Raw genomic sequence first — 14,048 nt, forward strand, 5'->3', positions numbered from 1 at the left:
AGGATAATCGATATATGAATAAATTATATATAAAAATTATATGCCAAAATAATAGTTTATATATGAATAAATTATATATAAATACATATATATAAAAATTATAAATAGTCTAACTTGAATTGAAGGTCAAAAAATAAGTTTGTAGTTTAAAAAAATGAAAAAAAAAAATTTACAGGCCAAAATATCTGCCAACACGAAATATATATAATATCTATACCAAACTAGTGACCGGTACGACATATACCGGTCGTCCCAGCCGATACGGTACGGTAATGTATTTAAAACAATAGTCTTAGCTATATATCTCTCTCTTGTGGCCTCGCCATCGGCGATGGGTAGACAACCCTAGGAGCCAATCAACCCATGCATCCAAACAACAACCCCCGCCCACAGGAGGCATGGCCAAGGGCTGCCCGCCCACAGAAAATTCAGCAAGTAGATTTCATAATTTTTAGGCATGTGTTGGACACTATTAAAATTCTATTATCAAAATTTTTCATAATTTCATTCCTAAACATCACTCAAACACAAAACATTTTCAATTTCAAAATTTCAGTTTTTTCTTCTAATCATGTCCTAATGATTATTCAAAAATACATATATCAATAAACTTTTACAAACTTCAAAACAAAAATATTATTAAAAAATTATGTTCAAATAATTTTTTAACTCTATAATATTTTTATTTAAATTTTTTTTTCTCTCATTTCTCAAAACCCAATAAAACATCTTCACTCAAACCATTTCACTATTATTCACAAAATTCTGAGATATTCCAAGTGTCCGAACATGCCCTAAATATCATGAGTTTCTATGATATGTTTATCTATCTTGTAATTGTTCAAAAAAAAAATAAAAATGATTGAGGCTCAAAATTGTAAATAATTTTAGCGTGAAAGTATGCAGGTCCATGTGAAGTCTACATTTGTCCAAGATTTTAAACGAACAGTACTAAATATTATGAAATGTGGTCAAGCCTATGGCCCTATATACTTCATCTCTCTCCAAATTTAAACTTCTAATTCAAATAGCCAATTAAATCCAAGAAACTGGTCAGCTCCGTTGGCAGTTGCAACTTCTGTTACCAAAGATGAATGCTCTCGAACATAATGGTTCCAAAATTAACCCACAAAAGGAAATGAGGCTGAAAACAACAAAGCAATCAATCTAGGATGCATCCCAGGTTGGAAATCACAGTAATTTCTATGAAATAGAATCAAGGAAAACATAAGTTGCAGTTTGAAAACTGCCTACTTACTCTAGAACTTCATGCCATTATCTTGGCAGACCTAACATAGAGGCTATCCACGACCTTGCCAACATTAGAAATGGTTTCCAGTGTTGCTGGGTATATTGCATCTGTCTTAGGATCATCAAAAATGACGAGGCATCCCGCACCCTGATCTAGAGTTCCTGCAAACTTCTTATCGAGAATCATCTGAGATAATTTCTTCTCAACATGATCAACGGGCAGCTCAATCAGTTCAGCAATATGAGCAATCTCAACCCTGGAGAAAGGTTCAATCAACCTGCAGAGATTCTGCTCCAACAAAGTGTCGTACAGTGATGAGAGGTGCCTGTGGACAATAGGGTCTTCCTCTAGCTGGGCCCTAAAATCCCTGAGGGCAGTCTCAAAAAGCTTTAAGGACCGTTTCGAATGCGCATCAGCCACTGCCTTCATGGCATCCAGCTCAGGCCCCACATATTGCAGTCCAGCTTTAGATGATATTATTCCCGCCACATCATCAGCCTGGTTCACCATTATCTTGCACAGTAACATATACTTCAGGCTAAATACTGCCCTTGGATCTTCAAGAGCATTGAAAGCTTCAAAAGCTTCAAAGAAATAGCTATAACCAGTTTTGTAGTCCTTTTCTTCTGCATGGAGGATCCCACTCTGCAAATCTATAGTACCCTGTTGAGCTGGGGGCACATATATAGCATTGGCAGCAGTTCTTGCAGCCGTCAGTGAAGCCTTGGCTTTAGGGAGATTCCTCAAAGAAAAATGGAGCTTACTCTCCAACAAGTCTATATCCACAAGCAGAAGCTTGTCATCTAGCCTTCTCACTTCCTTTATTAAACTCGAAAGGAGAGTTAAAGCTTCTGAGTAGTCTTTGTTTTCCATCAAAAGAGCTGCAAGCCTTGCCTCCACTCTTTGCCGTAGGAAAGTTCGCTTTTCAGCATGAGTCCACTGCACCATTTCTTTGCAGAGGGAAATCTGGAGATCAGAAGTGCCTGGTATTTTAGCTACTGCATCTATTATCCCACGAACAATTTTGGCAGTCTTTGCCTTGGGGATCAAGTTGAAAAAGGGCCTCAACTGGGTTAGAAGGTTTCTGAGATCCTCTGCCCGATTTTCTTGTCTAAGAAGATCTGAAAGATTTGCGATCGCCTGTTCCTTTATCCTTAGGGCTTCAGCAGAAGATGATGGGTTTTCAAGTATGCGGTAAAGAATAGAAATGGCTTCAGCCGCGTTTTTGGCTTCTAAAGCCTGAGCAATTGAATCAGTTGTTGCTGGGAGATATGAAGAAGACATTTTGGGGGTTCGGATTAATCAAGTCCTGAAAAAATGAAAATGATCCAACAACTTAATTTCATGATGATGAATCACATCAAGCGCTCCATTTGTTATGAATGCATCAAGCAATCAAGAAACTACCATAATTGCACTCAAAGATATAAAGTAACTCATGCCTGAAATGTTTTCAAGCTAATTTGTTGATAGGTTAGTTTCAAGCTAATTTGGCAAACAAAACCAACTTCTTAATCTTGGAGCCTCTATAAAAAGCCTCCAACCCAGCAGGACCGAATTGGTTAAACTTAAGCAGTCACTTGAGTGAACTGGAATATGCTAAGACCAATAATTTTTTTTTGATTGGTAAACGAATTTTTATTAATCAAAAGAGTAGGCAAAAGCCCAAGTATACGGGACATATACAAGAGCAATGCCTACATGTGCTAGTTTAATGATACCAGGAAGTCGTGGAAGGTCATGCCATGAATATCAATTATAATCGACTAATGGAGTAAAGTATTGAAAAAAAAGTTCTAAGCTCATTTATTGACCGTTCTTGGTCTTCAAAGCTTCTTTCATTCCTCTCCCTCCACTAAGACCAATAAATTAGACCCACTAGCATTCTGAATTAAGTCCAACTCCGGAGATGTTACACTCCATTCTCCATTTATCACTAAGAACAGCTTCAACATGGAATTTAGTGGCACCCAGCAGATAACCATTTCATTCCTCAAGACAGCTATCAAAATTACCAAGGAATTCACTATTGTTACATAATAAGAGAGACTTGGACGCTTAATGACATCAGACTTTACTATGGAACTTGATTGTTTAAAGGAGAGTGTCAAATTCTATGTTATTGCTCTTTTTACTCTGAGCTTTAAACTCCTTCGCTCAATTGCATAAGTAAAGGTAAGCTGGTAACAGAGACCTCAAATTGGGGATGACAAGTTTCAGTTAAAGATTCCCCATAAAAGGGATTATCTCAAAGCCAGATTGCTAGAATTGTATGATTAACTAAGAATTATTTTTTATGAGTGATTAACGAAGGATTTAACAGAAAATCTGAAGTAGCATTTGAACCAAATTAAAGTATCATAAGTCGTGATGGTTAAAACTTAAAACCTCCTACGCGCCGAGGCCTAGCTACTAAGATTTACCATGCAGTAATATGAACCCAAACAAATTTATTACAAAACATCATTTGTCCCCTAGGAGAAGCTTTACACACCATTTCAATTAAAGGAGCTTTACACATCTTTTTTTTTCCACTTGAAATTTGCATCGGCCTACTTTTTGAGAAAAATTTTTAAAGTTCAATTCTCAGCCTGTGAATACTATTTTTGCAACCAGCACTTATGTCTATTGATCATAAATTGAACCCAACATTTGCCCCCGACAGCTTGAAAAAAAAAAGGCACCCTTGTTTCCAGTAAACATTCTCAAATTAAAAAAAAAAAAATCATTTCAGGGAAGATATAAGTTTCGTGCCCGAAAACAGAACAGGAATTTAGGGAAAAATGAAAAGATCCCAAGGGTTCACAGCAAATATTTTCAAGACTCGTCTAATTATCTCAATCTACCATCGAATGGGTTTGTTATACAGTCCAAGTCGAGTCTCACAGGAAAAACGTTCTACTCCTTTCCATCCAAAATTTATCGATCCAGCTTACAAAAAAATTCGGAAGCTAACAGGAAATCAAAACCCAAGTGTTCCTAAAAACTTCGGAAACTGATATTTAGACTCGAAACAATAAAACACTAGGAAAATCAATTGTTAGTGAAGGTACGAGAAAGCAAAAATTGTTCAGAAACTTGAAGCGAAACCCTAGCATTAATGATGCAAGACATTGAGGTGAATGCTGATCTTCGAGTAGAACGTACCTTAGATGGATGTAGAAAGAGGGCCGATTGAATCACTTCAGTACAATCAGAAGCCCCCCGCTAGCAGAGATCCAGAATAGGAAGAAGAAAAAGAGGTACGAAGCAGAATCTCTGAATGCCAAGTCTCAACTAAAGTATTAAGCCTCGAATAGCGTAAAGCACAAGTTAAAATCCCAGCCGTCGCCTCGGGAGTCCACTTGTAATGTACCGCTGAAAAACTATCTACGTACTATTGAAAAAATATAATTTTATTTTATAATTCTAATTTTTTTTTTCATTTAAGTTATTTTTTATTTGTTACTAAATAACTGAAATAACTAAATGGGATATGTTACTTTTTATAAATTTTAAAATATAATATATAACATCAAATCACATAATTTATTTTGAAAATATTTTTTTTTGTTGAGCTAAACATTTCTCTAAAAACTATTATTGTCCAAAATAAAATTATAATGTCTCTAATTGCGGGGCTAGCATTGAAGTGGCCAATTATTAAAAGGTTGGGTTTGGATAGTGAGATAAGATTAGATGTTTTAAAATGAATTAAAGAAAATATTGTTAGAATATTATTTTTTAATATTATTATTATTTTAAAATTTGAAAAAGTTGAATTGTTTATTAAATTTTGTATTAGAATTTAAAAAAATTATAATGATGAGATGAGATGGGATGAGATGAAATGATTTCTATATGCGAAAGAAAATTTTGGTTAATTAAACTCAAAAGTAATATGCATTGGGTTTGGTATCCAATAGTCATGAACATTAGCATTGGTCTATGCATATACATTGCAAAATCACCTATTTTACATATACATTTTGACACTCAAACAAAATTTACACATTAGCTTATGCATATTTGAGACAATATAACAATAAAATATTATTTTATTACTATTATTAATTTTTTTCTAAAATCAATTTTTTATATATATTTTACAATTAACATCCACTACATATATTTGACATTAATAATACAAATGTAATAATAAAAAAATATAATTTTTTATATATATTATATTAAAAATACAATAAAATGAAAAAAAAATATATTATAATAATAAAATGAATGTGTAGGTGAAGGTTTATTGTGTTGTTGAATGAGAGAGAATAGAAAATGATTGTGAGAGAGAGAGAGTAGGAGGACAGAGAAAAGAGAAATAATGATTAAAATATGTTTTGTGGAATGAATAGTAACTCTTTAAATTTAGATAAGTATTGCTCATAGCTAGCTAAGTCTATGGATATTCATAAGTTAATGTAGATGAATTTAGGTTTATATTATACAAATATGACTTTGCATATTCATATGCATAGACCAATGTGGATGCTCTGCAACTTTTAGCTATGGTCAAAGTTTTGTACTACGGGAGAGAAACACGAGCACACGAAGCTATCAAATAAGATAAAAGTTGAAAAATTAAAAATTAAAAAGTGTTTATGTTTTAGTAGTATTTAAATGTTAAAATCAAATAAGATAAATATATAAAAATTATTTTATCTTATCTCATTATTACAATTTTATCAAATTTTCTCATAAAATATTATAAGTAATTCAAAATTTTCAAATTCTAAAATAATAATAATATTATAAAATAATATTTTAATAATATTTTATTTTACTTTTAATTTTTATCTCAATTTGCTATTCAAACGACATCTTAATGTAATGGCCAATCCCTAATGCTCTCTTTAAGACTGCGTTTAGATGTTGAGTTAACCTCAATTGAATTCAGTTGAGTATTCTTAATGAATTGTAGTGAGTTGAATAGTTGAGGGAGTTATGTGGAGCTACCTAAACTAAGTTTAAAGTGTGTTTAGATGTTAAGATAAGTTTAATATTTTTTATGAGGAATTAAAAAAGTTGTGGATCTCACGTATAAAAATGTTTTAAGTTGAAAAATATTATGGGTCTCACATATAATAAGATTTTAAATTGAGATGAGTTTAATAATTTAAGAATTAGTTATTTAAATATTAAATTTAATTTAAAATTAAATTAAATTCAATTAAATTCGGCTCAATTTGAAAACCAAATTCAGCCTCTAAAATTCAAGATTCAGGTTGTATTTGGATGTTGAAGTGAGCTGAGTTGAGTTAAGTTGAGATGATAAAATATTGTTAGAATATTATTTTTTAATATTATTATTATTTTGAGATTTGAAAAAATTGAATTATTTATTATATTTTATGTTGAAATTTAAAAAAATTATAATAATGAATTGAGATGAGTTGAAAAATATTAAGGAACCAAACGAAGCCAGAGGCGGCGGGTTGGGGGCACCGGCATCCCCTATTTCTAAGGATGAGTGTTGGTGGGCTACTTTTGGACAAGATGCATGTTAGAACCTTGATCCCATTACCTAAGATGTCGCTTTTGGAGCCTCCACCTTACGCGCCACTCGACCTTTAAGGCTGCGCAACAGAAGTGCCAGCTTGTGCAACATGAGGTGCCAGCTTGCGCAACATGAGGGCCAGCGATACCATGGCTGTGTGACTTGTGTGTAAAATGGTTCCCCAACAAAACGAAAATTACAATTGTTTATTATTGGGTCTACGTATAATGAATCGAAATGTTCTCCGGCTACAAAATTAGTAAGGAATGATTACTAACAAAGACACCGTTTTTTTACAATTTATTTTTAAATAATAATAATTTTTTTATAATAAAAGAAAGATATTCTTACAACTTTATTATCACGAAGAAATAAAATCGAATTTATAAATTAAAATAATTTTATATAATATGTTAGATCTTAAATATGACATAACATATTAAATTATATCAATTTATAATTTTATTTTTATAAAATGACTAAACTATTTCTCTATTTTATTTTAAATAGAGTTATAAAATAATTTTTAAAACACTTGTAAGCTTATCATTTTTTTAAAAAAATTAATGTATTTATATTTTCTGAATGAATAACTGGTGTTTGCTCTTTGAAAACATGTTTTTTTTTAATAATAATTTCCTGTTTTTAAGGTGCTCATCAGTCATCAATGTCTATATATCTACACTACCTTGCTAATAGAAAAAAAAAAAAAAAAAAGAAGAAATGATTTTGTTACCATGACCTAGTTGTTGTTGTCTCCTCCTCCCCTTCCCCATGACTCTGAAATTAACCCAAACTGAAACTCAAGCATCTCCCCACGTCTTCTCTGAATCTCTTCAATCATTAACTTATTTCATTTCCTTCATCCAGCAAAGGCGCACGCACACGTTAATCCAAAAAGAAAGCTAAAAAGAAGAGAGAGGTCAGAGATAGAGATAGAGATAGAGAGAGAGAGAGATGGGCCAGGATGCCTTCACGGCCCTGAAACGAGGCTCAGCTGCTGGCCTCCCTACTAGTACTACTACAACAACTGCCAGAGGCCGTGCGGCGGCGATCCCACGCGGCCGGCAGATCAAGAAGACCTTCAACAACTTGAAGCTGACCCTCCTCTGCGGCTTCGTGACCATACTCGTCCTTCGCGGCACCGTCGGCATCGGCAACCTCACCGGCTCCTCAGGCTCCGATCTCGACGCCCAGAAGATCGCTGAGGAGACCAAACGGATCCTCGACGAGATCCGATCCGACGACGAACCCTCCGACCCCAACGAACCACCCGAGCCCGAGATCAACCCCAACATCACCTACTCTCTCGGACCCAAGATCTCGAACTGGGACGAGGAGAGAAGGAGCTGGCTCGCCAAGAACCCGGAGTTTCCCAGCTCTGTGAAGGGGAAAGCTCGGGTTTTGCTTGTCACTGGGTCGCCTCCGAAGCCTTGTGATAACCCAATTGGGGATCACTACCTTTTGAAGTCCATTAAGAATAAGATTGACTATTGTAGGATTCATGGGATTGAGATCGTGTACAATTTGGCTCATTTGGACAAGGAGCTCGCTGGGTACTGGGCGAAATTGCCGTTGATTCGGAGGTTAATGTTGTCGCACCCGGAGGTCGAGTGGATATGGTGGATGGACAGCGATGCTTTGTTTACGGACATGGTGTTTGAGCTTCCTCTGGGGAAGTATACCAATCATAATTTGGTTATCCATGGTTACCCAGATTTGTTATTCGATCAGAAGTCGTGGATTGCGTTGAACACTGGTAGTTTTTTGTTCAGGAACTGCCAATGGTCCTTGGATTTGCTTGATGCTTGGGCTCCAATGGGCCCCAAGGGGCCTATTCGGGACGAGGCCGGGAAGATTTTGACGGCAAATTTGAAGGGCAGGCCGGCTTTCGAGGCTGATGATCAGTCTGCATTGATATACTTGTTGATTTCGAAGAAGGATGAGTGGATGGATAAGGTGTTCGTGGAGAATTCTTACTATTTGCACGGTTATTGGGCCGGGTTGGTGGATAGGTACGAGGAAATGATGGAGAAGTATCATCCGGGATTAGGGGACGAGAGGTGGCCGTTTGTGACACATTTCGTGGGTTGCAAGCCTTGTGGGAGCTACGGCGATTATGCTGTCGAGAGGTGCTTGAAAAGCATGGAGAGAGCATTCAATTTTGCGGATAATCAGGTGCTGAAGCTGTATGGGTTTAGGCATAGAGGGCTGTTGAGTCCTAAGATCAAGAGGATTAGGAATGAGACTACCACTCCTTTGGAGTCTGTAAACCAGTTTGATATTCGGCACTCAACGCGCGGTGCACAAAGTGGGCAAGAATTGTGAGTAACCCATTTTGCTTGTGATTGTTACCTTCATGGTCTTCCAATGTACTTTTGTCAGATTACTGCTGATTTCAACGCCATCTGATATCTGAGTTAGTGGCTTTCTTCTTTTGTATTATTGGCTTGTAACACCGGTATGTATTGAAAATGGAATCCACAACGACTTTAGGATTCTTTATGTTGCTTTATAGTTTATTTCATTTAGCATAATAAAAAAATAGTGTTTTTCTTTTAACATAATAGTGCTTAATCGTTGCATTAGCATGCATATCTGTCTAAATTGGTTTTTTCCTTCCTGTTTGCAGTATAATCTCACTGAGTTGTTAATTTCATTTGAGTAATAGACGATGTTTATGATTTTGGATCCCTGGGCTACTAACTTATGTTTCTTGCAATGAACAAAAGGTATAGTATAGTACATCTACTTCAAAGTATTTCAACATAACTAGCGTTCCAGTTGGGTATAGCCTTTGGTTGTTCGTTTGTGCTCCATCCATTCGCTGTTACCTTCAAGCCACAATTGGGACTTCTTTTATGTAACTGATACAACTCGCTGCTATGGTTTGGTGGAGAACAGTGTTGGTAAATCCTATCTCCCTGAAGTTCCCTAAGAGGAATTCTGTATGAGCAAATGTGGTGTATATCAGTATATAGAGTCTAGTTCTTCAAAGATTTGCAGTTCTTAAAGAAATTGAAGTTCTGGACTTGTGGCAAAAGGAAGCAATTCTCTGCCAATACAGTATACCATCAGTATGGTCAAATGTATAAGACCTTAATTTTCTTCATGTTGCCCCTGCCTTCATGCTGCCGTGCTTCTAAAGGATTTGGAATTCATCATTTTCTTCTATCGAATTGCTGTAATTGATCTTTCAATATCTGTGCTTCATGATGGCATTTTGTTGAATTATAAATAATTGCATTGTTTCTGATCTTACTTAGTCTGGCTTTTCATGCACCCGGCATTCTTCTTACATGGGTCTCATTTCATCTACTGCCGCGTTTCTACTTATCAAATAGACACCTACATTGTTTCTTGGTTGCCAAACATCCCGTTTAGAAGCATTGCTAATGTTGTTCTCTTGATATGCTTCTTATTAAAAGGTTTACTATAATGTATCAGTATATCTTGTTTTTTTTTTTCTTTTTTATTGGCATTGGGTGTCCGAGAACAAAGTCTTGACTAATCCAAGAGATGCACAAACTCTCGGCAAGGAGTTATGTACATTTTGTTTGTGTTGAAAATTTTATTTATTTCAATTTATTTTCATGAAAAGATAAAGATATTTGGAATTTAAAATATATAATACAAAATATAGAGAACATATGAAAACTTCAAAAAACAATTGTTGTTACATCTCTCTCTCTTCCTGCGACTAGTTTTAGACTTTAGTTTACAGAGGCATTGGGTAAATTTAATTTCCCCTTTTTACTGATCTGGCGTTAGTTGAGAACCTAGGTTGGCCATGAACTCTTGTCAAATATATTTCATTTGTTAAAAGTCAACTTCTTATTCAACAATTCCTGTGGTAGTTACTTATGTCACAGACAAATTGAAAAGTTTGGCTGGGTAAAATCTGGTCTCATGAACAATCGCTGAAATCATTTTGCAGTGGACCAGGTTAGAGAACTTTGTGGCTGATTCCTTCCTATTTGGTTTCATGTTCTCTATAAATCAGCTAAGAATATTGCTGAGCCCACCCTGTTTTCTCTTTCCATATTCACACTTTATCTCTGCCCATCATAGGCAAAGAAACAAGTATAGAAAAAGGTGCTTTCTTTGAAATAGAAATGTTCTTAATCTAAGTAAAGGGACGAACTCTTGTCTGATCTTGATCTTCAAAAGAGGCTAATGTAGGTGCAGGGGGTGACAAAGATAACATAGGAGGATCTCTTTTTATGTCGAGGAACCTTTCCAAGCTAGATCTCTTCGGACCTACCATTGCAGAGTAAACATTGCTCTCATGCACCGCACTCTAGGAAGTTTTCCTATACAAAACTGGTCAAATCGTTGGCTTTTTACCGCCCAAAAGATTGTTTGCATCCATGAGATGTTGAACATTGAACCTTGAAGAGAGTGATACTCCAAGACCAAGATCTTTACTATTTGGGTCAACCTCGTGGGGTTTATAACATAGAAGGAATTCATGACAATATTGCTGGCTTATGCCGTAATTAAGCACCCACCCTGAGAACACAGTTATGCAGATATATTAAATAGGACATGCTTAATCTGATATGAAGAACTGGATGCAGTCACCAGTATGATATATTAGCATCTTTCTTATAAAACAATTATATGTATCTCTCTCTCAATTTCTAATTTCCGATGCTCAAGAAGATGCTGCCGAGGAGCTGGCGAGATGCAGATCCTAAAGTAAATATCTGGTTGCTGGATGCTGCATATGATTATTCAACCAATGCGGAGAACGGGAACCCTGCGGCGTGCCAATAATACTTCATCCATTTGCGCAATGTGGAGCAAGAGCTGCCCGATTTTCTGCAAGAGCAAGTATAAAGTCGTGCAGAAGTAGATGGAGGTAGTAAAAACTAAATACCGAGACAAAGGGCCTTTTTCATCGATTTGGATGAATACAACATTACATGAAATCGATGAGACAACATTACATGCTTCTACAGAGTTTACATTTTCTTCGAAATCTTATTCGAACAGCATTAAAGAGTCTTCTACACTGTCTCCAAAATTGTACACGAACAGTATTAAGGTTTTTATGGGCCTTTTAGATAGTGAAAGTATTTTATCTTATTTCATTTCATCATTATAATTTTTTTAAATTTCTATACAAAATATAATAAACAATTTCATTTTTTTTAATTCCAAAATGATAAAAATATTAAAAAATAATATTCTAATAATATTTTATTCAACTTTTAACTTTTCTTTAAAATCATCTCATCTCATCTCACTATCCAAACAGCGCCTAAATAATCTAATTTCATTTTATCTCATTTCAATATCTAAATATTATTCAAACACAAACATTTTTCAATTTCAAATTTTTAAATTTTTAACTTTTTTATACAATCATTACAACTTTACCAAACTTCTAAACAAAACACAAAAAATGATTCAACTTTTTCAAATTCTAAAGTAAAAATAATATTAAAAATAATATTTTAACCATCTTTTTAACTTTATAATTTTTTTATTTAATTTTTTTCTCCTTTCCAAAAATTTCCATAAAAATTTTAATTCAAAACATTTATTACTATTCATAAATTATCTTACTATCATTCACAGATTTATCATGTCATCTCATTTGTATAACCAACCAAAATCCTAAATGTTGTATAATTTGTCTGTTTCTTTTTAGAATTTCAGCATTGAATTGAGAAGTCTTAGAGCATTCTCATCCCATTCCCCATAAAATTTACTATAATTTAGCTAAAAATCATATTCTCTAAATTTTTTTTCTAAATTTTACTCATATTTTAAAAACTTCATACATCTAATTTCTTATCATTTCTCTATTTTATTAAAATAATATTTTTATATTATTTATTTATTACTTTTTTCTTACTTCTATTTACAAACTTAATTACTCAATATTTTTTCTTATGTTTTGAACTATTACTCTAGTAAATATTTTAAATAAAAACTTAAATTATGTTTTAGCGGGTATGATAATATTTTTAAAATTAATTTTTTATATTTTAGTAATTATTTAAATTATTTTTAGAATTATTATTTAAAACTATAATAAATATGAGTATGATAAAAAATGTAGATAATTAGAAAAAGAATTTATTTTATTTATTAGAATAAAATATTAATAAAAGATGATTTAAAAAATGAATAATAATTCTCTATATTTAAAAAATTATTGTTTATTCCCTAAATTTTTTTAAAAAAAATAAGAATTCTGATGTAAGAGAGATTTTAACCAAAATCGTAAAATAGATCATCCATAATCTAGGTGTAAGAACGTGTAACTTAGAAAGTTAAATTTTGAACAGTATTACAACTACAATTTTTTTTTTAATAAAAGTTTATTTACATACCGTGACATGGTTATAAAATATAGATATTTTATGGTTAAAATATTTATCTCCAGTAAAAAATAACTAGATTTTACCAAAAATAGATTTTAATTTCAAAGTTTTTTCATGAACGAACCTCGTCTTTCTCTCTGATAAGAGAAAATAAACGAAGCTTGCTCTGTTGGTGGACTCCTCGACGCCGCCGCTGCACCCTCACGTACAAGAAAGACAGCAACACCGCCGCCAACACTCCGGTCACCGATGCAATCGACCAAAACCCGCCGGAACACACCGCGCAGCTACGAACCCTGGAAGCCAAATGGAAGACTCCAGTCCTCAGAATCTCAAAACGCACTCTCCAACGCCTCCGTATCTCGTTAGTGGCCACCTGGAGCGACGACAACCTTCGATTTTCCTCCTCTTCACCTTCAGAACCCGACGACGACGACGACGACAAAGAACGAGGTTCTGAACTTGTGTCTTCAGGGGCTTGAAGATCCTGTTGAGTTACTTGCAGTTGTAGGCCTTCGTGGTGGCTAGGAGGGAAGACGAAGGAGCGGTCTTTGTTGAAGTCGAGGTAGTTGTCTCTGATAACCGCCATGTCTATTCCCACGGGGGATTGGATTTGCTGCCATTCGTCCAAGGATTCGGTAACCTCGGCACCGTTCATTTCTTGGAATGGGCGGGGTGACACCACCAATAGAATAAGTGAGATTTCATAAATTCATGCTTATCAGCTAGTTCTATATCTCTAAAAATGCCATGGTTTTATGGATATAGATATTCCTCTGGGTATCTGAGGATATTGTGTAAGAAAATATCTAGGATGGAAGATTTTCCAGGAAAAAGATAGCAGGAAATACCAAAAATAAATAAAAACTCAAAAAGGACCGGAAAAAAATGCATGTCTTGAAAGTGACCGGAGGCCAGAATTTGTTTCTGCTGCGAGCCTCTTGGGCCTCGGCAGTGCTCGGCTTTGGGTTTA

At 34.5% G+C, this 14,048-nt stretch overlaps 3 protein-coding genes across 3 annotated transcripts; 1 reads left to right on the plus strand and 2 right to left on the minus strand.

The window, feature by feature from the left end:
* Nucleotides 1-1,107: 1,107 nt before the first annotated feature.
* Nucleotides 1,108-4,566, minus strand: LOC109003228 (26S proteasome non-ATPase regulatory subunit 11 homolog). Its single transcript, XM_018981279.2, has 2 exons — nt 4,400-4,566; nt 1,108-2,561 (listed from the first exon to the last, which is right to left on the minus strand). Exon 2 carries the CDS (start codon nt 2,534-2,536, stop codon nt 1,268-1,270), a length of 1,269 nt encoding a protein of 422 aa, XP_018836824.1. The 5' UTR covers nt 2,537-2,561; nt 4,400-4,566; the 3' UTR covers nt 1,108-1,267.
* Nucleotides 4,567-7,442: 2,876 nt separating this feature from the next.
* LOC109003229 (probable xyloglucan 6-xylosyltransferase 5) lies at nt 7,443-9,301 on the plus strand. The gene has a single exon (XM_018981281.2). It carries the CDS (start codon nt 7,695-7,697, stop codon nt 9,063-9,065), a length of 1,371 nt encoding a protein of 456 aa, XP_018836826.1. The 5' UTR covers nt 7,443-7,694; the 3' UTR covers nt 9,066-9,301.
* Nucleotides 9,302-11,295: 1,994 nt separating this feature from the next.
* LOC118344878 lies at nt 11,296-13,893 on the minus strand. The gene is made up of 2 exons (XM_035686656.1): nt 13,200-13,893; nt 11,296-11,561 (listed from the first exon to the last, which is right to left on the minus strand). The coding sequence occupies exons 1-2, from the start codon at nt 13,731-13,733 to the stop codon at nt 11,475-11,477; spliced, it is 621 nt and encodes a 206-aa protein (XP_035542549.1). The 5' UTR covers nt 13,734-13,893; the 3' UTR covers nt 11,296-11,474.
* Nucleotides 13,894-14,048: the final 155 nt, after the last annotated feature.

Source organism: Juglans regia, chromosome 16, assembly GCF_001411555.2.
Source record: "Juglans regia cultivar Chandler chromosome 16, Walnut 2.0, whole genome shotgun sequence".
In the NCBI taxonomy this organism is placed as follows: domain Eukaryota; kingdom Viridiplantae; phylum Streptophyta; class Magnoliopsida; order Fagales; family Juglandaceae; genus Juglans; species Juglans regia.